At 41.5% G+C, this 25142-nt stretch overlaps 1 protein-coding gene across 9 annotated transcripts in view; it reads left to right on the forward strand.

Moving 5' to 3' along the window:
- The window catches only part of FOXN3 (forkhead box N3), a 383654-nt gene extending 367302 nt beyond the window's left edge, over positions 1 to 16352 (forward strand). For 7 of the 9 annotated variants that reach the window (XM_038751984.1, XM_038751976.1, XM_038751969.1 and 4 more), the window contains one exon: positions 9674 to 10223. In XM_038751984.1, the coding sequence (XP_038607912.1) occupies positions 9674 to 10223 (550 nt within the window). Of the gene's footprint in view, positions 1 to 9673 lie in introns of all 9 variants that reach the window. The other 2 variants (XM_038752013.1, XM_038752006.1) reach the window with 1 other exon arrangement.
- The last annotated feature ends 8790 nt before the right edge of the window (positions 16353 to 25142 follow it).

Consider the following 25142-nt stretch of genomic DNA (forward strand, 5'->3'; position numbering starts at 1 on the left):
TTACAGCAGAAACTTCTTGTCTTTGATACTCAATAAGCTCTCTCCTACCTCCTTATTCACTCTTTCCTCTCTTCACACCCCAATTCACACTACACTCCTCTCAAGCTACCTCATCAAGCTAACTTAGTTGCCTCTCTTATTTGCCTCAATGCTGATCCCTTATTCACAACCAAGCCCTGTGTGGAATTCCCTCCCCCTTCAAATGTAACAGAACACAGCTTTCCCTGTCTTCAAAGCTATTCAGAAATCACATCTCTTCCAGAAAGCCTTCCTGGATTAATTTTGACTTTCCCCACCTTATGTCTCCCCAGCTGCCCCCTCAACAAATCAACACCACCTGAGCATGAATGAATTTCCATAGCACTTCTTTACATATGTTTATCACTTTATGAGCATCTCATGTACACATCCCATTTCTTTATTCTGTCTGGAAATAATTTTAGTGTCAGGAGTGTCAATTCTTTGAGGACAGGGGCCACGTCTACAAATTCTCTTGTACTCTGCCAAGCACTGTATGCCAAGCACACAGCAGGCACTCAATACATTCTGTTGATTGTTTGATTTTTAAGAGGACTGAGCTGACCCCATAGATGCCAAATCAGAGCCTTGCCCTGAATTTCACGCCAGGATAGAACTTCCAAGTCCTAAGCCGATTTTCAGTTCCAGAGAGGCTTTGAGCTGACTATGACAGTAGTGTTAAACTTTATGCCTTGTGTATGATGCTTCCTGGGAATGGTTAGGTGGAACGTTTATGGATCTGAGAAGCAAGAGACATTAATACTAGTTCCAGCTCTGCCTGGCTTGTCATGTGACCTCAGTTTCCTTGTCTTTAAAATGGGGATAATAACACTTGCTTTTCCCTACCTCACAGGGATAATGAGGACAAATATTGTGAAAGTGCTTTGGAAAAATTCCAGTTCTCTATAGCATAAAATATTTTGTTTTAAAAGTCTCAAAAAAGCTAGAGTGTCTCAACTGAGGGTGGCTGTGGCTTGAGTACACTTTTAAGCTTGAATTTACAGTTATGCAATACCTTTCATTTACTCTGTTGAGTAATGTAGGGTCATTAGCCAGGAGAGAGTTGAAAGAAGGAGCTAGTTAGTAAACACTATAGTCCTGATGGATGAGGACAGTTTACAAAACATCTACTAATGCTGCCATCACTTCTGTGATAAGAGCACCTCACATTAAAAAAACCTTTATGGGTACTTTGCAAAGTGCTGCACATCTGCCTGCCTGCCTATTCACTCAAGGCAAGTTGGGCCCCCGTGGGAATGCAACTAGTAGGGGCAAGAGAGTATAAGTGGCACTTTTCAAATCACCAGCACTATATTTAGTTTCTTTAGTCTCCAGACTGTGATGGTATTTAAAAGCTTACTGTGTCCCCAAGCACTGTACTAAGTATTGGGATAAATACATGATAATGAGATAGATAAGCAACATAGCCTACTGGATAGGGCAGGAGCCTGGTAGTCAAAAGGACCTGGGTTCTAATCCACACTCTTCCACTTGTCTGCTGTGTGACCTTGGGCAAGTCGCTTAACTTCTCTGTGTCTCAGTTACATCAGCTGTAAAATTGGGATTGATTGTGAGCCCCATGTAGGACACTGATTAGCTTGTATCTATCTTAGCACTTAGCACAGTGCCTGGCATAGAGGAAGTGCTTTAACAAATACCTAGAAAAAAAAAAGTTGGACAAAATCACTTTCCCACATGGGGCACTCAGTCTCAGAGGGAGGGAGAACAGGTATTGAATCCCTATTTTATAAATGAGGAAACTGAGGCACAGAGACATAAAGTGACTTTCCCAAGGTCACACAGAAGGCAGTAGCAGAGCTGGGATTAGAACCCAGATCCTCTGACTCCCAGGCCTGTGCCCTTCGGGCTTGTTGGACTGTTTCACTAAGAGGGTCCCGCAAAATTCAGCAAGGCTTGCTCATCACAGTGCCTGATGTCTTGTTTTCAGTCAGTAGGTTTCTTCTATTTTTCCTTCTACCCCTTGGTGAAGGAAATTTGGTGCTAGAGGAGTAGGAGATAAGTATCATTCAGTGACTGGGGGAGGAGGAGAGACTTCCACCTGGCAACTTGAAAGAGTATCCTGATGGGTGTGAGAACCTCTTGTCTCTCCCTCAGTGCCAACCTTTCTCAGAGTGGAAAAAATAAGTAGAATCATTCATTCATTCATTCATTCAATTGTATTTATTGAGCGCTTACTGTGTGCAGAGCACTGTACTAAGTGCTTGGGAAGTACAAGTTGGCAACATATAGAGGTGGTCCCTACCCAAGAAAGGACTCACAAATCTGGGGCCTTGTGGATTTGTGCATGATGTTTCTGGTTCTTTAGCACAATATTCTTTCTAGTAGCGGATTACTTTAAGGCACATTTCTAGGTCATAGTCAGTACTCCCGACAGCAAAATATGATTTTGTGATAAGCTTGAAATGTGATGAGTATGTCATCACAGATTAATATATGGAATAAGTATTTTTTATTGGTGTTTTAAATACCTGTGTTATCCTACTCTGTATTTTCTTCTATATTCCAAACTTTTCTCCTGGTATAACGCAACTTCCTACCTACTACTGACTACTAAATCTAAAGGTCGAGACAGGGGTTGTTAACTACTCTAGGACTTTGTTCATTCAGTGTTTATAAATGAGCATTTTTATTCTTTTTTTTAAATGATATTTGTTAAGCCTTACCAAGTTCTAGGACCTGTACTAAGCTCTGGAGTAGATACAATACAATCAGGTAAAACCCAGTCCTAGTCCCACATGGGGCTCACAGACTAAGTTGGATGGAGGAGGATTTTACTGATGAGGTATCTGAGGCACAGAGAAGTTAAGTGACTCATTCAAAGTCACTCAGAGAGAAATTTACAGGGCTGGGATTAGAACTCATGTCCTCTGAGTCCCAGGCCTGTGCTCTTTCCAGTAGACCACCTTGCTTCCCCATTCATACTGGATTATTACTAATAATAATAATAATAATAATAATAATAATAATAATGGTATTTGTTAAGCACTTATTATGTGCAAAGCACTGTTATAAGCGCTGGGATTAGGATAAATGCATGTCACACGAGACAATTCATAAATGTTAGGGTGCTGTGAGTTTTGTTTTGTTTTTACCCAACTTCTTGGTAAACCTAATGTGAATTCCAGAGTAGAGAAACACAATAAATCGGATAATAATAATAATAATAATCACTTGCACTTTTCCAAGCACTTAGTATAGTGCTCTGCACACAGTAAGTGCTCAATAAATGTGGATCATTGATTGATTAGTAACAATAATAAAAAATGTGGTGTTTATTGAGTTCTTACTATATCATAAGCACTGTTGTAAATGCTGGGGTAGATACAAGGTAATTAAGTCAGGTGTAGTTCCTGTCCCACATTGGGCTCACAGTCTAAGTAGGAAAAAGAACAGGTATTTATTATAGTAAACATAATTTATTCGGCATTAGAAAACCACCATGGCCTATTGTAAAGAGCACAGGATTGGGAGTTAAAATATCTGGATTCTAATCCCAGCTCTGTCAGTTGCTTGCTGTGTGACCTTGGGCAAGTCACTTAACATCTCTGAGCTTCACTTTCCTCAACTGTAAAATGGGGATTAAATACCTGCTCTCCCTGTGACTTAGATTGTGAGCCCAATGTGGGACAAGGGACCATGTCCAACCTGATTAGCTTGTGTCTACTCCACTGCTGAGAAAAATGCTCAATACGTAGCAAGATATAATAATTACAATAATAATAAATCATTAAATTAATAATAACAATAGTAATCATAATTTACTCTGTATTGAACACTGTTCTAAGTACTTGGGAGAGTAAAAGAGAATTAGTAGACAAGATCCCTGCCCCCAGGACATTTACAGTCTAGCAGGGAAGAAAGATACTAAAATAATTTACAGGTGGGAGAAGCAACCAGGTTTAAAGATTTGAACATAAGAGCTGTTGGGAGGACACAGAACTTAAACACAAATTGCCACAACTTTCCCGGCATCCTAAAGCTTGTGTAGGCATGGCCCCCTAATGTCAGTCAGGAAGGGAAAGAGTGATATGAGCAGATTCCCCCCTCCTGATGGTTTTCAGAGTGCTGATGGCCTGAAAAGAGAGGGTCTGGTTCTAGTGGTGTGGGGGTGGAAATGGGGAGATTTTTAAGTGAATCCCTTGGGTGAAGGTCTTTACTCTAAATTATAGCCCATGTGGGCCAAACTTTTCTGCACCAGAGGTCTTTCTCTTTCAGCTACTCTGAGGTGGTAATTGACAGAAATTTTCAAAAGTGGCAAAATCTAAAGCCCAGTAAGGGCCTAGAAGATTGACTGAGCTGGGAGGTGGGGAGGGGAGTGGCAAGCCATTTGGAACAGCTTTAAAGAAAAGAGAACCAATAATCATTATTAACAATAATAATAATTGTGGCATTTGTTAAGCACTTACTGTTTGCCCACCACAGTACTAAGCACTGGGGTAGATAATCAGTTCCCACAAGGGGCTCACAGTCTGAGAGGGAGGACAGGCATTGAATCCCAGTTTTGCAGATAGGGAACTGAGGCCCAGAGAAGTGAAGTGACTTGCGCAACGTCACACAGCAGGTCACATTAGAACCCAGGTCCTCAGACTCCTAGGCCCATTTTCTTTCCACTAGGCCACACACAGCTTCCTAGTCAAAGCTATCAAATAAGTTATAATAATATGACTTTTTCCTCTGCTGAACAGCTAAGCACAAATCTTGCTTAAATATAGTTTGGCCAAAAGTAATTTACAAATTTTCTTACCTCGAGGGTTCAGTATCTGAGCTTTCCCCAAGAGAGAATTAATGCTAGGTTTAGTCTGCAGATTAGTAGCAGATGATTTTATTGAACCATGTAGCTTAAACTATTAGTGGCCTAGTAAAATCAAGTAGCACTAATTCATGCTAATGTATGATAATTTTGAGCATCTTTACATGTAAATTTAGCTAAAAAAGAAAAATTGTCATCATTTGAAATGCATCCCATTTCACTTTAATGAATGATTTTGAGGAAATGGTTATAAATTCACCTTACAACTAGTGCAGGATGGCTGATTTCTCTTTAAGCATTTGGCCTCCTGTAATGACAACCCCTGCCGGGGCAAGCCATCTCCAAGGAAGTGCAGCTGGCGTGCACAATCATGAATGGCCCTGCATTTCGTTATTAATAATTGAAGGAGCTTGTCTTTTCCTGCTGAGTTCCATATGTAATTTATGGATCATAAACCAATTCTAAAATCTGGGGGAAAGTCAGTTTTAGTGAGTGAGAGGTGAGCATTGGTAGTTTATTTCCACCTCCTGAAATTATACCAAGGTATGTTTTTCACCTTATGCCATTGTACGTTTTTCACTTGGAACGGGCATCGGAAGAAATGTTGATTCCCCACTGGTGTTTACATGATAACCATCTTGGCCAGTGTCTGGATGCATCTCTTGGTCAGACCATCAAAATATATGACAATCTTATTACTCGCATAGTTACTTCAACCATGTATTTCCACCCCAACCTTCAACCTCCCAGTAGCAATAGAGGTGAATGTAAGCTCTTTTGTGGGCAGGGATTGTGCTTACCTACTCTGTAATGGGCAGGGATTGTGTCTGTTTATTGTTATATTGTATTCTCACAAGTGCTTAGTAGAGTGCCCTGCATACAGTAAGCACTCAATAGACACAATTGAATGAATGAATGAATATAGTATTATATATTCTCAAGTGCTTATCAATTAGTCAACAGTATATTGAACATTTTATATGTGCAGGAAAAGTGTACTAAGCTCTTGGGAGAGTACAGTGCAACAGGATTAACAGACACGATCCCTCCCCATATTGAACTGACAGTCTAGAGGGGAAGACAGATATTAATGTTAAAATTAATGAATATTAATATGAATATGCTTAGTGCATAGAATATGTAGAATAGTACATAGAATAGAATATGCTCTGCTACAGTAATCTCAGTAAATAATAATAATAATAGTATTTATTAAGTGCTTACTATGTGCCAGGCACTGTACTTTCCATTGATTGATTTATGCTGGTGTTGGAGAAGGGTCTAAATGAGATCATGCCAAAGTAGAGTTTCTTCTTGAGAATGTGCATGCTCTGGGGAGGGAAGAAGGGAAGGATCAGAAAAAAATAACACCAAAGAGACAAGCTATGCAGAGACTGGGGACTTTCTTCTTTAAAAGGGGCATGTTCCAGGCTAAGAAGAGGAGATGCCAGGATGGAGTTTGGATAATTCATTGAATGCCAATTGTATGCAGTATTTGGGAAAGTGCAGTAAAGTAAGAGATGCAGTTTCAAGTGCCCTCTTGTCTTTCTCTTCCATCTCCCTCTTTTTTTTTTCTTCTTATGTTCCCCCTATTGCTATAATGAAATAGCCTCTGCCTTATTTTGCAGTGTGGAGCAATTATGTAAGTCAATACAGTCAATCTTTGATTTTTTGTAAAGATTGGAATATAAAAGGCATATGTAATCCAGGTTTCATCTTCAAGCTAGTAAGGATCAGGTCTTATTTTCCAGGATGAGTACTCAGACCTGATTTGTGTATTTTTCTTCACCTGTGGTCTGATTCCCTCAGCCAGATGAATTTGGTTCTTTCTTCTATGAAACTTCTTCATGCTGTTTTTGAAAGGACCAATTTTTCCACCTGTGCATTTGACATCCTTTAATGTCAAAACACCAAAGGAGGCAGAATACACCATAAGTCATATCATTGCTATAACATTTGCTTTCTAACACTGCCAGATCCTTACAGGTATGTAAGCTTCCCCAGGGCAGAATGTAGGGGCCTGGGTGGCCAGACCCTCTGTTACTTTAGTGAGCTTTGCCTCTCTGTCCCCTTCGCCCCTTTCTCTCTCTCTCTCTTACACACGCGCGCGCACACACACACACACACCCCCACACACACCCCACACACACACACACCCCCACACACACCCCTCCCCCAACTTTCCAGATTTGGGTTCAGTGGCTTCAGCTGGTCTTTCCATAGACCTCCAAAGTATGAGTCTTTCTGCTCTTATTTTCCCTCATAATGCAGGGGTTGCACTCTTGCAAAATCGTGCATTAAGGAAAACACATGCTGTAATTCTCACCCATTCACCCATTCCAACAATATATCAGTCAGTCAGTGAACTATATATATTGAGTACTTACTGTGGGCAGAGTATTATACAAAGCACTGGTGATGTGCACAACTGTTTCATCCTCCACTGCAGCATCCAGCATCCAAAACAAGCTCACATTATCAAACGCACATTCCCTAATTCCTTAGTGACGAAGTCTCATCGCTTGTGTATCAGGCTGGGCCTTAGAGCATGGGGATTCTCTGGGAGCAGAGCTCCCCACTCAGACCTTGCAGGGCCAGGTTTGGAAGAGTTCTGGGCCCAGGCTACCGACCTTGGCCCTTGGGTCTTAGGTTTTGACCCCACTGACCAGGTCCCACCGGGTCTGCCGGAACCGAGTGGACATTTGGGTCCTCAGAGATTTCCAGGTGGTGGTGACCTTGGGCTTCTGTGTCCTGAATGAAGCTGGTGGATGGGGCCCTGAGGGAGGTGTGTTGGAAGGTGCCTCTCCTGCAACTCTTAGTCCTGGGCTAGAACCCCCAGGTCAGGACGAGTTAGACTGTGAGCCCACTGTTGGGTAGGGACTGTCTCTATGTGTTGCCAATTTGTACTTCCCAAGCGCTTAGTACAGTGCTCTGCACATAGTAAGCGCTCAATAAATACGATTGATTGATTGATTGACGAGGTATACCCTCTCTAGAATGTAAGCTCTTTGTGGGCAGAGACAGTGCCTTTTATATCATGTTAGGCACCCCACAGTGCTTAGTACAGTGTTATGCACACAGTAAGTACTCAATGCATATGATTGAGTGATTAGCAGTGCTCTAGCCAAAATGTGTAGTGCAACACATGTTATGGCAGGACTATCAATCAATCAGTCAGTGGTATTTATTGGTCACTTACTGTGTGCGGAGCACTCTCCTAAGTGCTTGGGAAAGTACAATACAACAGAGTTGGAAGCCACATACCCTGCCCACAACAAGCTAGAAGGGGAGACTGATATTCATAGGAATAAATCATTTATAGATATGTACATAAGTGCTGTGGGGATCCATAGTACAATCATTAGTGTTTATTGAGTGCCTACTGTGTGTAGAGCACTATATTAATCACTTGGGGATGTACACTAGACAAAGTAGATAAGCTTTAATACTCATAGAGCTACAGTTTAGCAGAGGAGACAGACACAAAAATAAATTACAAATGAGAGGAAGAAAAAAAGGGAGTTATGTTGAGGATCAACAGTATTTTTTGAGAATTTTTTGAGTATTTGAGTACTGTAGATACTATTGTAATAAGTATTTGGGAGAGTAGAATAGAGTGAGTAGGCACAATGCCTACTCGCAAGGAGTTTACATTCTAGCAGGGGAGAGACAGATTCTAAAATAAATGCCAGGTAGGTGTAAGCATCAGAATTTAAAGGTATAAATAAATGCTCCTGTAGGTTGTAGGCCTCTGAAGTAGCACAAAAGTGCTAAAGTGGAACCTTTGAGGAGTAGAAATTAAAGAGGGAAAGCTTCCTGGAGGAGATTAAATTTCAGAAGAATTTTAAGGATGGGAAGACCAGTGGTGAATCAGATGTAAAGCAGGAGGGAGCTCCAGGCCATTGGGTGGCCCCAAACAAGAGGTTGGCAATGGGTGAGACAAAGTCATGATAAGGAGCAGTGGATTGGTGACCTGGAGAAGAACCAAGAGAGCAAATTAGGGTGCAGTGAAGAAGAGATTGGATCAGTATGAGGGAAAGACCTGATCGAGCTCCTTAAAGAATCCATTATAATTACTTATTAAATATCCAGTTCGTGAAAGAAAGGACCACATCTTTGCCAAGATCCGTAGAACCCCTAGTTAAATACTGATTCCAGGACTCATAAAAAATAGTTGTTGTTGTTGTGGCTCCCCTAATGCTATAGAGTTTCGTCCTGGCTATTCATCCAAGCTGCCAGACATAATCTACCTGCAGAAATGGGGATTTCAATTTGCCCTATCTATAGGAGGGGAAGTGAAAAGTGCGCTTGATCACTGATACTTACTTGCAAATTTGTGCAAATCCAGGGCCTTGAGGTTGTGAGTGGCCAGAGTGCCATAAGCTGGCTTTCTTTTGCCCTAGGCAATTCCAGAAAGCTGAGATGACCGACCTTTCATGAATCAGACTTGTTGTTCCCTCAGAGTGCCTGGTTTAGCCAATGCTGTCAGCTGATTTGATTCCCAAATCTTTCCCGATGTTGATGTGTGAAATCCAAATGCCGCTTCCTTTTTTTTCCATGATAATAGGTTGAGCTTCCACTGCTGCCAGTTAGAAAGCATTGTTTTGACTTGTAAACTGCACAGATTGATTGGAAATGTCATTGATAGAAGATAAATATGGAAAGTGTTGGTGTCAGTGTTTTGGGTCGTTCCTCTCAAGCAGATCCACCTCCCCAGGTACTAGGCCTGCTGCTGCTCCTTGTGGCGTTGACTACCCTGGTTGTCCTTGTTCCACATAAGCCGGTCACCGTTTGGCATTTCGACCAGAAATAGCATCTGTGTGACTTTGCCCATTGGTGATTAACATGTTCATTTCCCCTTTCTTCCTACCTTCCTCCTGGCAGGAACGGCATCGCGAATTGCCGGATGCGGACAGAAAGTGAGCAGTCCTGTGGCTCCCCGGTGGTCAGTGGTGACCCCAAGGATGATCACAACTACAGCAGTGCCAAATCTTCCAACCCCCGGAGCACCTCCCCCACCAGTGACTCCATTTCTTCTTCCTCGGCCGATGACCATTACGAGTTTGCTACTAAAGGCAGCCACGAGGGCAGCGAAGGTAGCGAAGGTGGCTTCCAGAGCCACGAGAGCCATAGTGAGACCGAAGAGGATGACAGGAAACACAACAGAAAGGAGACCAAGGATTCTTTAGCTGACAGTGGGTATGCCTCCCAGCACAAGAAGCGGCAGCATTTAGCAAAGGTGAGGAAAGTCCCAAGCGACACGCTGCCCCTTAAAAAGAGACGTACGGAGAAGCCCCCAGAAAGCGATGATGAGGAGATGAAAGAAGCAGCCGGCTCTCTCTTACATTTAGCAGGAATTCGATCCTGTTTGAACAACATCACCAATCGGACGGCAAAGGGGCAGAAAGAGCAAAAGGAAACCACAAAAAATTAGAAACAAATCATGGATTTGTTTTGAACTTACACAATTTTGTTTCAGCACGTCAGGAGAATTCTAATGATTTGTGGCAATATCAGCAATTCTTTTTGGTTTTTGTTTTTTTTTTGCTTTGTTTTTTTGGGGTTTTTTTGTTTTCTTTTCTTTTTTTTCGACCCTTAAGAGTTTTATTTTTAAAGGAGATTGAAGCCATAGAACTCATACTGACACTCAGCTGATTTACAAAAGCTTTTCATTACCTGAAGACAAAAAATGTAAAAGCCAAAATTACCATTGCTTTCTCCAGCTTGTCAGAAATGCATGGTTGACTACGCAGTGACATCCACAGTTACGTGATGGGAGTACAATTTGGAATCGGATATTCCCCTTGGCATCTAGAAGAGATGCACACAAATTAGTGATTATTTAGGCCCAGCCCTTAGGTTAAAAAAAAAAGACCAACAAGATTGAGTTTCAGTGAATGTGAATAAAGAGATTTGGGGGAGGCAGGAAGGAGCCCAATCCTCACAGAAGCAGGAACTTTCTAGAGGCACTTGGATACAGTTGTGCCACAGAAGTCTTTGGGATTATTGGCCTGCAACAGGTACAGTTAGGGTCTCCAGGGACTCTGTGGCTCATCCATGTGAAGACTGATAACTTTTAAGTGGTGGAAATTGGAATGGTGTGCCCAGTGGGTTTCAGTGAAATCATGAGAAGAAAAGAATGGGGTAGATTGTTAGGGATATCAGTAACCATTGAGTTCTGTCCTCTCTAGTCAAGTAAAATCATGTTCAAAAAGCCATAAGCCTGAAGATTGGCACTGCGTACAAAAAAGAAAATTAATAATAATACCGAGAACAAGCTATGTCTTCTTAACTGCCTGAGTGAAAAGCAATCAAGTCTAAGAAATTACAATAGATATTAAGGAAGGAAATAATGACACAGATCTTTTTCTGGGGATCAAAAATACTTGATCTAACCAGAAAAGAAAAGAAAAAAAGCTACGAAACCTGCCATTAGTATTATGCTGTATTTAAAAATGTTTCAAAGCATATTGATGGACAAGCAAATAAAACATAACCGAGAGGTCCTATACTGCCCTCAGAATGACGTATGCAGTTAATGTCAGTCAGGATTCATCTGTGCAAAAATGATCACCGATTTCCAGACACAACCAGCGTAGCCAGCAGAATTTCTGATCCACAGTGCATGGATTCCTTTGGAAAAAACAAAAACACAAACTTTTTTTATTCAAAGATAACAAAGTTCTTGTAAGGTAAATAATGTATTTAGCATGAAGCATGAATTATTTTCATATAAATATAGAAACTAGAGAAAAGGCTAGGCCTCTAATTTTTAAGCCTTTAGGCTTAGAGGTTCTTTGTTTTGGGGGGTTCTTTTTTGTTTTTTGGGTTGTTTTTGTTTTGGTTTTTTTTTTTCTTTTTGGTTTTTTGAAGCAGGTGTTTAAGGTTTAACCTTCTTCAGGGACAAACACTGACTGTTGGGGAGCTTACTCTGCAATATAAAAAAAACTTCACGCTCTGGTAGGGCTTGGATGGTTGAACTATACTGCCTTGTCTGCACATTCAGCCCCCTTCCCCCCCTCACTTCTCTGTTTTAAAAAGTTTGTCCTTTCTCTCTGTCTGTACATGTCAAACATGACGCAATAATTTGAGGGCAAATTTAGTAGTGAGTGTGTATGATAGAATCAAGAGAATTATTGGAAGCCTAATGGAGACAGTGATTATGATGTGTTCAGGATTTAGGAGTCAATGATAATTTTTGCTGATTTGCCATAAGAAGGTGAAAAATATTAAAGGGCCTTATATGATGGTGTTCTGAGATAATGATACAATGATAAAGAGGAAGTGATGCAGGAATTAGAAACACTTCTCCCGTGAACAATTCACTGCTAGAGTTGAATTTGTCAGTGGGAAGGACTTGTGAATCAAGCAATCTTTCCTGTCTCACTGTACTTGAAAGAGTCTTTCGGGCAAACAATCTGAGCTACAAGATCCTAGTATAGACAACAGGACAATGTTATGACAACTGAAAATTTCTATAGATTTTTTCTAAAAAGAATAAAAATCCACACAACAATGAAATCTTTTTCTGCTTTAAAAAAAAATCTGAAGAGCAAGTTACAAAGGGATGCGACTTTCCACTCGGGGCATGAAATAAAACCATCCATCTTTTGGGTGGAGTGGATTTGGAGGTTTTGATTAGGAAATGGGAGGATTGGGTAGCACATTAGAGCCCGTTCATCAGCCAGTGCTCAGGGAGTGGTAAAGTACAGTAAATCAGGTCCAGAGGGCCAATTGTACAGTCCCCCCTGGTTATTTTCCCGAGAAAAAAAATTAAGCACATTGCAGACAGAGCCATTTAATAGAACCTGAACTCTTCCATCTGTTATTGGGGTTAGTGGCAGTACACCCCAGGCCCGATCAGTGGAGTCAGGGCGCCCCCATTTTGAATGGATCCAGAATTTGGTTTTCTCTATTCTTCCAGACTCAGCAGTTGCTGACTTCCATTCCATCCAAAGAGTAGGTCTTGTATTCGCTTCATAGTATTGGCCTATCCTATCAGGCTGGGTTGGATATCAAAACATCCCTTCCCAAAACATCTGTAAACCCCGCATTATGGTCCTGACTGATGGAGGAACCGAAGCCTAACATGGCCTTGGCAAGATTTTTCTCCTTCCTCTGATTAAAAATCAAAAACAAACCCACCACCAAGTATTGTGTGGTGTTGCCCAGGATTCTATTTTAAAAGTATCTGAGTCCTTTCTTGGAAAATGTTAAAATGTAAAGTACGATATTTGATGTTCTGGATTCTATTGGAAATATATAATTATGTTTTTTAAAGTGTGCTCTTCACCCGAGAACTAGTCTTTTGCATAAATACCTCATCAAACAACTTTTTAATGAGTGTTATTTAACCAACTTTTACAAGCACCCTTAGGGACCATTCTAGGAAAGTCATTCAGGAAACCTTAGAGAGGGGACTTCCTTTTACTGGTAAAACTGTACACCCCATGAACCAAAACAACAAGCGGATTAAAATTAACATTTTTTTAGAGTCCTTAACGAAACCTGTGGGTAAGTCCCCACCCAAGACAAGACAATTGGGGAATTTTATGACCAATGAACGAAAAAGCAATGGCTGGAAGAAGCCTGGAACCTAAACACTGTCTAGAAGCAAATGTTTTATAAAAAAATCTTAAACTCCATTTGGTCCCAAAATCTCTTTGCAAGCCTTTTGAGGATGCTTCCTGCTTGCATCAATAATGCATTTATTAGTTTTCAAGTAAACCTGCCTTTCATCTTTGACAGCATTTTTTTCTAATGGACAAATACAATTTTGGGGTTGGCCAAGATGTCATTTACATACCTTCCCTTTTGTAAACATGGCCTTGTTTTCAGATCTATAGTTAAATAGACTGGAACCACCCACCCAGAGTTGTGATCTCTGTAATCGGGTACAAAGCGCTTTTTGAGAGGTTCTAAGGAGGAGAAAAAATTGATCCCCCCCCACCCCCAAAGCATTTGCCTGCTTTTTGAATCCCATTATTTTTAACCCCCTTTTAGGACCATCGTCCCTTAATAAATGTCCCTCCCCACCAAAATCCCAAATCTTTTCACTTGCTGCTACCCTTTTGCCCCTCCGCCATCTGGTAGAAAATGACTAAGTCCACGATAAGGGTGCCTAGGGACATCAGCCAATCAGTGGTATTTATTGAGCTCTTCTGTGGGAAGAGCACTGTACTGAGCACTTGAAAGAGCAAAATGCAACAGAATTGGTAGACATGTTCCTTTCCCACAACAAGCTCCATCTATGCTTAAATAGACAAAAGTGAATTGCCATCATAGAGGGAGGGAGATTTGAAGGCATTTGAAAAGTCAGGTCCAGGACTGAGCACTGGCTAAGGAGCCCTCTCCTAAAGCAAGTTTTTCAATCCAACCTGCCACAGTGCTTAACTTTGGGAAGGCTGAAGGTCTGGTGAACTGCTGGCTCAGGGGTTGGGTGCAGCCCATCTTTGCCTCTATAATCATTTTGATGCCTTTCATGTAGAGACCCCCCACACACACACAAGCAAGGATGGAGCCATTCTTAGCTATGCCAAGTGCACCTGTCTGTATTTGAAGTACATATTGTTCCCACAGAGCTGATGGGCTTCCAGGTTCACCCAGAATGACCTGTTTGGGAAGGTGTTCAGAAATCACCCCCCAGTGGCAGAATGAGAGTGTTGGAAAATGGGATCGAGTGTTATTCAAATTCAAATCTGATTTTTTTTTCCACTTTATTTAGAATGGGACTGGTTTCTTTCTGATGGATCACAGCTGCCCAGAAACTGCTTTTTCTCGTATGGTTTTTTGTTGTTGTTTTCTAGGTAGACAAGGGTTTTGTTTTGGATTTTTATAATCTAGATTTTTGCCACCAAAAAATCATTTTAAACATGTGCATCCTCTTATTGTGACTGAGTATCAGTGTTGACAGTTTGACCAGTTATAAGTCTTTAGTGTTGTAGTTCACAGCCCTCCAGTAATATATCAAACACTGTTATGCACATAATGCAGCACTGTGATCTAATTTAAATAATACTTTTTTATTATTTATACTACTATATATACTATACATCAACACTTTTGCTATATAACCTAAGTGATAACCCTTTTTAGTTACCTGCCAAACTCTGAATTTATGTTTGGTTTCTATTGCAGTTAACACAGTTACAAAGTTGTAATTATGTCTTTTTCTTTGTAACGTAACGTGGAAATCAAAGTATATACATTGTGTGTCATTTCCTGTTCTGAGCTGGAGTTTTATGAGGATTTACACATAACATTCAGTGTTCTGTATAAATCTGCCTCCCTTTGTGAACCCCCTTTTTTATTTTGGAAAGTACTGATGATGGTGGTGAATTCCTTTTGTTTTACATTTCTCTCTAGTACTGGTTATCCTTGAATTAAGCACAGACTTGTCAGCTGGGTTGCTTTAGCAGTAATAATGTACATGATCCTACAATTCTTCCACAGTTCAGCAAACAAGTACTAGCTTCACTGACCAAAAATTAAGAAAGGTTAAAACAACAACAACAACAACAACAAAAACAACCTTTAAAGAATCCAAAACTGATGTGTCAATGGTGCTGTCTCTTTGCTGTTGTACGTTTGAAATCAGAGCTGTTGAAAAGATCACTTCTGAGTCATTGTGTTAAAGTATAGTCTTTCCTCTTTTTGGTTAATGTTAAAACCAATAATATTTTTTGGAAGTTTAGAATGGTGTTTTTCACTGTTTTACATTTGCAACAGGTGCAAGGTGGACTTTTACTACCCTTGCAAATAGTTGATGTTCCATAGTAGATTTGCAAATACTCCAATATGGTTCATCTTTTCATTACTTTCTTTACTTTCATTACTTCATCCTTTCATTACTGTGGCCTAAAATCCTGATTCTCCTTTTATAGATTGAAACTTAACTATCTTTCAGTTTAATTTCCTCCCTCATATGTGTGTACATGTAATCACCGATTCCATGCCTGCATCATTCACACTCTCTACTTAAACTGCCATGGTGAAAATGCTGAGGAAAAGAAAGTATTTGTGTGTCTGAAACATGGTAAACCTGTACATTTTTTTATACTCTGATTCTGTAACATTTCTGAGGGTTTTTTTTGTTTTATAGATAAAACAGTGATAAAGCAATCAAAAAACCAAGAGGTTTTCATATCATATCTTAAGGGTTCTATGACCTGTTTCCTGGCCAATGATCTTACCTGGCCAAATTTAGTACGGTAATAAAATGCCAATTTTTTTTTCTGTTTTTGGTGTATGAAACTGCCAATATCATGAATAGAAGATAAGAACTGTGATGGGGGAAGAAACCGTGATGTTAAGTTGTATTTGTGTTTCCCTACATAAGAAGTTCGAAGGCAAGAGCAATCAGCTGACCTTTAGGGAATAAGACATTGTTGATTTAGAGGCATACTTGCATTTTACATTTTCTTGATGTTTAATCATATTGCCAAAGACAAACTATTTCATCAATTATTGTAAATAACACTTTCCCAAAACCTACCATAAAGTTTCTGTGATGTATTGTCTTCCAGTTGCAATAAAAATTACTGAGTTGCATCAATTGAAAAAATAGTATGGTGTGTACCTGGCTTTCGATATGTAACTGCTGAGCAGTAAAATCATTTATATTTCTTACCTGCTTTAGGACTTCTGCTTATTTTTATGATCCAGCTTTTAATGTTTAAGTCATGCCTACTATGCACCCCCTGCCTTCCTTTGCTTGCTCACTCCATTCTGAGGCGAACTAACCCAATGGTTTTGGAAAATTTCTGCTGCCATGAAACCAGATAGCCTGGGGATTAGCATTGCTGGGTGCAGGATGATGAACTCTGTTTAAATGAGGTATGGCCCCTGTGCCAAGCAAGTGGCAAGGACCTCGAGTCAGCTACTACCACACTGATGCACCTTGCCCCAACCCTGCTCAGGCCTTCCAAGGGCGGAAGCAGGGACCTGCAGAGGTGTGCAGTTGGAACCAGGAACCTGAGCATCTCCGTGGTGGGTGACTTGAAACCAAGGGGAAACAGAGTCACTTTCTGCCTTATGTACCCTCTCCACCCCTTCCCCCACCCCTGGCCCCAGTCTGGCCAGGCCTGGGATGAAGTGAGTACCATACAGCTTATTGAAACTGTGAGCCCCATGAGTGACAGGGACTGGGTCCAGCCTGATTTGTTTGGGTCCACCGCAGCACTTAGTACAGTGCCTGGTACACAGTAAGTGCTTAATAAATACCACTATTATTATTATTATTATTATTATTATTATTATTATTATTAGAGTGGTCCCCAGGCCACGGCCTGAATTTGAGTTAGCTCTTGCAGAATTACAATCATACCCCAGGCCAAACCTCCATTGAACCCACCTTTTCTCCATACTGGGCAGGGGAAGGGGGCTGTCTGGGAAGGCTGCCCTGCTTAGACTGAGTCCAGTAAATTCCAATTCCAGTCAATCCTGGGGGTCTTGAGGAGTTCTGGCATCTCGCAAGCTGAAATAGACAACCCTAAGACCACAAATCCTTTCCCTTTCCCAACCCCCTGGACTCCTTAGCTGCTTCATTTCCCATGAGCTCTATGGCCCAACCAGGACCTTGCACAGCTGGGTAAGCAAAGTCAGGAAAAGTCCCCTTAGTCCTCAAATGAGGGCCACCGCTCACCCTTCTAGATTGTATGTGCATTGTGAGGAGGGAGTGTGCCTAATTATTGTTGAATTGCACTCTCCCAAGCTCTTAGTACAGTGCTCTGTACCTAGTAAGTGCTCAATAAATTTGATTAAATGGATGAATGAATGAATGAACAAGACCTGCTGGGGTTCAAGACAAGGGAGAAGTTAGGGTTTTTTCTTTCATTTTCTTCCCCCACAGGTTTTGTTCTTATGAAAATAGAATCTGACCACAGGCCTTGGATACCTGCTTCCGTCTCAAGGAGCTAGCAGAAGAGTAGCCACAGATGTCTGTTGAATTCCAATTCAGCTGGCCCTCTGCACTTGCTTTCAAACCACATCCTTTCATCTGGCCTGTCCTCCCCACTTCCTAATCTATTCTGAAACCCTCTGCCCTCTTTGTCTCCCTCTCTCCCTTCTTCCCATGTCAGCTGCTGTTTCCTTCTCTCTGGCTCCATCTGCTCCCTTTCTAGCAAACTTGATGTCAAGACTGAAAAGTCAAAGTATCTAAAAACAAAGCCCCTAGGAGGCCATTCCTGTATGTGGTGATTAGCTTTACAGTGTTTTGTGTTTTTATTGTCAGTGGTGTGTACAGGTTTTTCAATGCTTCAGGCCAGGCTTAACCCATTGTACTTTTAACGGGAGGAACTCTCTGGTGGAAAAATGATACAGAGTATTAAGTTAGGCATTAACAAAATGACCATTCACATGGTAGGAATAATTTCCAGAATTGCATATCTAATAAAATTATGTGCCAATTCTGAGGCATTTGAGAACAGGCATGAAAACACTTGGACCCAGGTTCTAATCCCAGCTTCATCTCTTGCCTGTTATGTGACTTGAGATGTCACTTAACTTCTCTGTGACTCAGTTTCCTCATCTGTAAAATGAGGATTCAGTAACTGTCTTCCCTCCTTCTTAGACTGAGAACCCCTTGTGGGACAGATTGTGTCCTTGAGCCCGTTGTTGGATAGGGATTGTCTCTATGTGTTGCCAAATTGTACTGTCCAAGCACTTAGTACAATGCTCTGCACACAGTAAGCATTCAATAAATATGATTAAATGAATGAATGTATTGTACCTCCCCTAGTGCTTAGTTCATCACTTGGCACAATCATTATTATTAGTTTTAGAATGGTAGGTTGGGGATTTTGTCTTTACGATGAATTCTCTGCACACAGTAAGCGCTCAATAAATACGATTGAATGAATTCTCACAGGCTGGGCAAGGAAGGGGGAAATAAGGGCTCAATAAATACCATTGATTGATTGGCTGGTTGGCTGCCAGAGTGAAGAAAAACACTCTTTGACGTATTCAAAAATAAGTTCAATATCACCACACTTCTTAAAGCTTGGTCAGCCTTGGGAAATACATTTCATAGGGTCTTCTCAATCCACTTAGTTCAGTGTTCTGCACACTGGAGTTGTGCAATAACTACCATTGGTCAGTTGATTAAGAGCCCCACGTTTTTGTTAGGAAGCAGGTACCTTTTGCATACTCCAAAGCAGATATTTCTGTGAGCAATGGTACTTATGCCCAGCTGCCCACCTTGCTGTTTTGCCCTTACGTACATGCACATTTCTGGGGATGCTGGAATCAATCAGTGGTATTTATTAGCACCTACTGTGTGCAGAGCACTGTTCTAACTGCTTAGCACTGTACTAAGAGCCACACCTCTAACTGTTTGTCCTATGGCTATTTCAACACTGAGGATAAAACTCAGAGCTAAGGCTGGCACTCTAGCTATATGTATGCATAGCATTTCACCAAAGGCCCCTTCAATCTTGCCTTTAAATGAAAGGTCATTTGGGAATCCTCACTTCTAGAGTACCTGCTTTCCCAGCTCCTAAGCCTAGAAGAGTTCCCCTGATATCAACCACTGGGGTTTTTAATCTACTGAGAAATGTTTGGGTTTTAGGGCCCCATTTTACATCCCTGTGATGATGCATGGCACTTGGAAACTTAAGCACCAAAATCATCGTTCTGCCACTCTATTACTCAAAGGATGTTTGTCTCTATTACAGTGTATACAGGGCTGACTGCCATGTCTTAGCAGGCCTGTAGAACTGGAACAGGCCCAGAGAAGGGCAATGGGGAGCAACTTCCAAATGAGAGTAAACTGAAAGGTGTGGCCCTCTTTGATCTGCAAAAGCAAAGGCTTAGATTGGGGGCCTATTGGAAGTTTATAAAACCAGAGAAGGGGGAGCTGGCTGAATATAGAATTCTGGTTCACCAACAGAAGCTTAATGATGATAGGTTCAAAATCGAAACACTTCCTTAAACCCACTTCTTTAAACCTTAGGCTTACAGTCTAAGGTCACATCTCCTCCAAGAGGAATTCCCCAATTAGCCCTCTTTTTTAAAAAAAATGGGATTTGTTAAGCACTTACTATGTGCCAGGCACTGTATTAAGTACTGAGGTACATACAAGTTAATCAGGTTGGACACAATCCATGTCCCACATAGGGCTCACAGTGTTAATCCCCATTTTACAGGTAAGGTAACAGGCACAGAGAAGTGAAGTAACTTGTCCAAGGTCACACAGAAGACAAGTGGCAGACCTGGAATTAGAACTCAGGTCCTTCTGAATCCCAGACTCATGCTGTCCCCAGTAGGCCATATTGCATCTGTTTTTCCCGGCTCCCTCTCCCTTCTGCATTGTCTATGCCCTTGCTTCTGTACCCTTTGGACATTTGATATTCACCTCACCCTCAGCCCCGTAGCACTTACGTACAAATCTACTAATCTATAAATTGTTTACATTAATGTCTGACTTCCCATCTAGAGTGTAAACTCATTGGGGACAGGGAACCTGTCTACCAACTCCGTTGTATTGTACTCTCCCAAGGACTTAGCACAGTGTTCTACATACATTTAAGAGCTCAATAAGTGCCCTTGATTGATTAATTGATTAATGTGGCTGTGATGGGGAGTTAGGAGTCACTTCTCCATTGAAGGACATCTCATTTGCAGTGACACATTCAGGTTTTGCCAATATGTTGAAGAACCAAACTTGGATGCCATTCTGACCAGTCTCACCTTGGCCTTTCTCTGTAAGTGTTGGAGGAGGGAACTGCCAGGATCAGTATCAAACTCAGGATTGCGTCAGCAGCCAACGCAAGCAAAAATACATCTCTCCACTCAATCTGATCTTTTTGGAGCTCTGGGAACAATCTTCTGCAATTTCCTCCTGGAAAGAGCTCAGAATTTGTCTGACCTTCTCAAATGTCTGCTTACCGTACATCTTTTCCAACTTGCCTCTCTCCTATGCCCTTCAACTCCCCCGCTATCACTTTGCAGTAATAGCTAAATCATTAAAGGACTCATTACAGAATCAAAAGTCAGCCACATGGGGTCACCAGGCTGTCTGTCTAATCACTCTCTTGCAACAACTGTTGGCTTAGACTAATGTGATTTCATGGGGATTACCATAATAACAGGTTGGCTAAAGTTATGGTCTTCCCGTTTTCCTTTTCTATCTGCTCTTCTCCCATCCCTAAAACTAGTACTCAGGACAGAGTGCTTGCTGAGCTCCCCATATTTTGAGTTTTCTGCATCAGAGCTGGGGTGCCGATGGGACACAATGAGATGTCTTACTTTTAGAGGCACAGTTAGTCCCCAGTAATGTCACTTGCATATACAAGACTAAAGTGACAAGGTGGGGTATGAGATTGCTGGCCTGATCACACATGGAAGGTGCTAGCATTGAAGTTGGAGCGTCTGATGGTAGACAGAGAGAAACATTCGGGAAAGGTAGTGCAGAAGACAAAACCGAGTAGGTCTAATGCAGGAAGAAGAGTCCAAAAGGGAGAGCAAGAGGAGGTGAGATGTGACCAACTCTCCCATTTGGGAATCTAAGCAATGGTTTAGAGTGTTGTTCAGCTAGGGCCACCTCTCTTCTCTTTCTGTCCCCTGCCTGCCAAATTCCACAACTTCTTCATCTTTCACATGAGGAATGACACCTGCTACAGTAGTTGAAGGATGCAGTATGACTAAGTGGAGATATCAAACATTGCATGCTTTCCACACATTTATTTGTCTTGGTTTGGAATTTTCCAAATTATTCAGTCAATATGGCTTAAAATGATGGAATTTCCATAATATGCTACAAAGCAAGTCACAAGTACACAGAAATGACTGTGCTCATTTCTTTCTGCCATATTTGACAAATTCAGATGCATGTATATTCGGAACTGTAATAAGAGCCGTAGCAGACTCATGTTTTCGAAGTAATTCACAGCAGTGCAAACCATCTTGGAGTCCAATTCCAACAGGGGAGGAGATTGAACTCCTGTTTGATCAATTCAGGAGTCTTCAGAGTTTGATGAGAAGGTCACCTCTTTTCCTCACTTCTCCCATTACTAGATATGCTCCAGAAGTGGCTAACCTGACCAAGAATTCTACTTGCATGTGTGAGTCTTATAAGGATTGGTTCCACCTGGGGTGGCACCACTAGGAGGCAGGGTCAGAGTCAGTTAAGAGACTTCACAGCGTGGTTTAGTGGCTAGAGCACAGGCCTGGGAGTCAGAAGGACCTGGGTTCTAATCTCAGGTCTGCCACATGTCTGCTGTGTGACCTTGGGCAAATCACTTCACTTTTCTGGGCCTCAGTTATATCATCTGTAAAATGGGAATTAAGAATGTGAGCCCCATAGGGGACAGGGACTGTGCCCAACCTGATTGACTCGTGTCTGTTCCAGTGTTTACGACAGTGCTTGGCACATAGTAAGCCCACAACAAGTACAATAATAATAATAATAATAATAATAATAATAATAATAATAATAATCTCACTGGGATGGATGTTTTCCCAGTTGAGCTAGGAGGGCAAATGTTGAATGGTGGTGAGCACAACACAGGAAATCATTTCAAGATCAGTGTTTATTGGGATTGTCAACAAGAATAGGTTGGGCCTGGGTTGTTTGAGAAATTTTTGGATCTGGTTTATTTGGTTGTTTATTTTATGTTCCATCAGAGATTCTGGGATTCATTTGGTGAGGGGAATCGAATAATTGCTATGCATGGGCACGCCACCTCAAACATCATTTCAAACACAGAAGTCTCAGACACTCCCAGAATGACAAACAGCAGTCTCTTCCAGTTTTAACTGACAATCCTTTCGTTCTCTAGGTCTTTTACAAAGTAAGTGTCATCAAGAACAACTGCATGTTGTAAAACTGGAAGCTGGCCTGGAATTTGCAGCATTCACCAGCTAATGTTACCTCCGTGCTTTCAGTCAAATCAGCAGTGTGCACAGATGTACAATGAATATTCTTTCTGGGTGATTTTTGTTTCTATTCTTTATAGCCAATTTGGCAGCTCAGCTAATCAGAAAAGAAAATTCAAGTTATGAGGATCTTCATAAATAAATAACTGGCCAAGAGACTGAAACAATTCCTCTCCTTTTTTACCATTTAAAAAATGTATTCAGAAGCCAAGTCCTCTTGGAATGGTTAAAAGAACAATGAAATGTATTTGTAGTGACTAATTAGGCAATATGAACTCATAAATGAACATATTTTCATGAATCATATCTGCCCATGTCAGTGTTTTTCAGATCTGTAAAATGTGGAATCAGTCAGTTTAGCAGGGACCCCTTTAGTCTTCATCCCAATACAATCCCTCACTACATTTGTAGTATATAGCAGGGCTGCTCAGTGATTTAAAAATAGATGCATTCTGCTATTAGCATCCTAATTAACACCCTGGCTGATTCCTGCCCAGTTCATTCATGGTTTAGTGTGAGGGAATCTGGGTTACCCTGTGTGAGATCAGAAAACCGTTTTGCTCAATGATCAAGTATTCCTGCAAGCATGGAAGAATCGATGCAGTGAAGTAAGTGCAGGGGACTTCCTGCTGCTGGACTTCCTCACTCACTTCCCTGGATCTCAGCAATGGGAAGCAGGGCTCCCTGGACTGAAATGGAGATGGTGAGCCACTTTGTACGGTGAGTTTTTTGAACAAGGTTTCAATGAATTATTTTTTTACCCCCTCACTCTGAGTCTCTAGACATAACAAGTGTTTCAGGAAAGGAGGAAGAGGACCTTTACCTCCTGCTTCTAATAGGGAAGGGAAGAGGGAGGGAGGACAAGGAAATGGGAGATGGGAAGGAAAGAAAAGAAGTAGAAGAAAAAATCGAAGTGGAGAAGGGAGAAAAGGCAGGTGGAGGAGAGGGAGATTCGTGGCCCATTGAACCAACACTATGCTCTGGGCAAATAGATCCCTGGGAATCTAGAACCTAAATATGGGGAAGGAAGAGTGAAAAGGAGCAGGAGAGATTGGCCAGCACTGTCCAAAATTTAAAAGTAGTTGTTATATTTATTAAACACCATGTAATAATTGTGATATTTGTTAAGTGCTTACTATGTTCCAGGCACTGTACTAAATGCAGGAGTAGATACAAGTCTATCAGGTTGAACACAGTCCCTGTTCCATATTGGGGCTCACAGTTTCAATCCCCATTTTATAGATGAGGTAACTGAGGCACAGAGAAGCGAAGTGTCTTGCCTAAGGTCACAGAGCAGACAAGTGGTGGAGTCAGGATTAGAACCCATGACTTTCTGAGGCCCTGGCCCATGCTCTGTCTACTACACCATGCTGCCACGTGCCCACCCCATTTCTAAGTGCTGGGGTAGATACATGAGAATCACTTTGGACAGAGTCTCTCTCTCACATGGGGCTTCCAGTCTAAGTAGGAGGGAAAACAGGGATTGAATCCCCATTTTACAATTGAGGAAACTGAAGCACAGAGAATTTAAGTGACTTGCCCAAGGTCACACAGCAAGCAAATGGCCAAGTCGGGATTAGAACTCAGGTCCTCTGACTCCTAGGTCTGTGATATTCCCACGAGGCCATGCTACTTCTCATCAATGGAAGGCTCAACTCCAGATTGGTTTTTGATCCCAGGTAAAGAAATGCTAAGGGTGCTCTAGACTGATCCCATTTCTGAGGTGGGGGGAGGGTGGTGGTGGAATGAAATTAGAGATAGAAACTGGCTGCCTTATTTTAGCCATAATGACTTTTCCTAGCAGATACATTACATGTCAGTCAAACAAGATTTCAGTACGTGTCCTCACAGTCCCTGCCACTGAACTAGGTTCTTATGCATATTTCTTGGCACCTTTTCCTCTCTCCACCATATGTCTGCTGTGTGACATTGGGCAAGTCACTTAACTTGTCTGTGCCTCAGTTACCTCATCTGTAATTAGGGGATTAAGAGTGTGAACCCTAGTGTGGGACAGGGACTATGTGCAACCTTGATTAAGTTGTATCTACCCCAAAATTTAGAACAGTGCTTGGCACATAGTAAATACTTAACAAGTACAATTATTGTTCTTATTGTTAGTCCCCTGACAAACCCAATTCCAGTATGTTTATCTGGGGAAGCAGGTAAGTACATGAGGAATGCAGTTCATGGGTTTGGAAGATTCATCCTGCCTGTTGTGCCGTCTCTGACAGACACAGTGGGGTATTGGTAACAGCATGGCCTAGTGGAAAGAGAATAGGGCTGGGAGTCAGGAGACGTGGGTTCTAGTCCCAGCTCTGCCACTTGCCTGCTTTGCCATTTGCTGATTTTGGGCAAATCATTTCACTTCTCTGAGTCTCATTTTCATCATCTGTAAAATGGAGCTGAATACCTATTCTCCCTCACCCTTACACTGTGAGCCCCTTGAGGAGCAGAGACTGTGTCCTATCTAATAATAATA

The sequence above is a fragment of the Tachyglossus aculeatus genome, chromosome 1 (genome assembly GCF_015852505.1).
Source record: "Tachyglossus aculeatus isolate mTacAcu1 chromosome 1, mTacAcu1.pri, whole genome shotgun sequence".
Taxonomy (NCBI): Eukaryota; Metazoa; Chordata; class Mammalia; order Monotremata; family Tachyglossidae; genus Tachyglossus; species Tachyglossus aculeatus.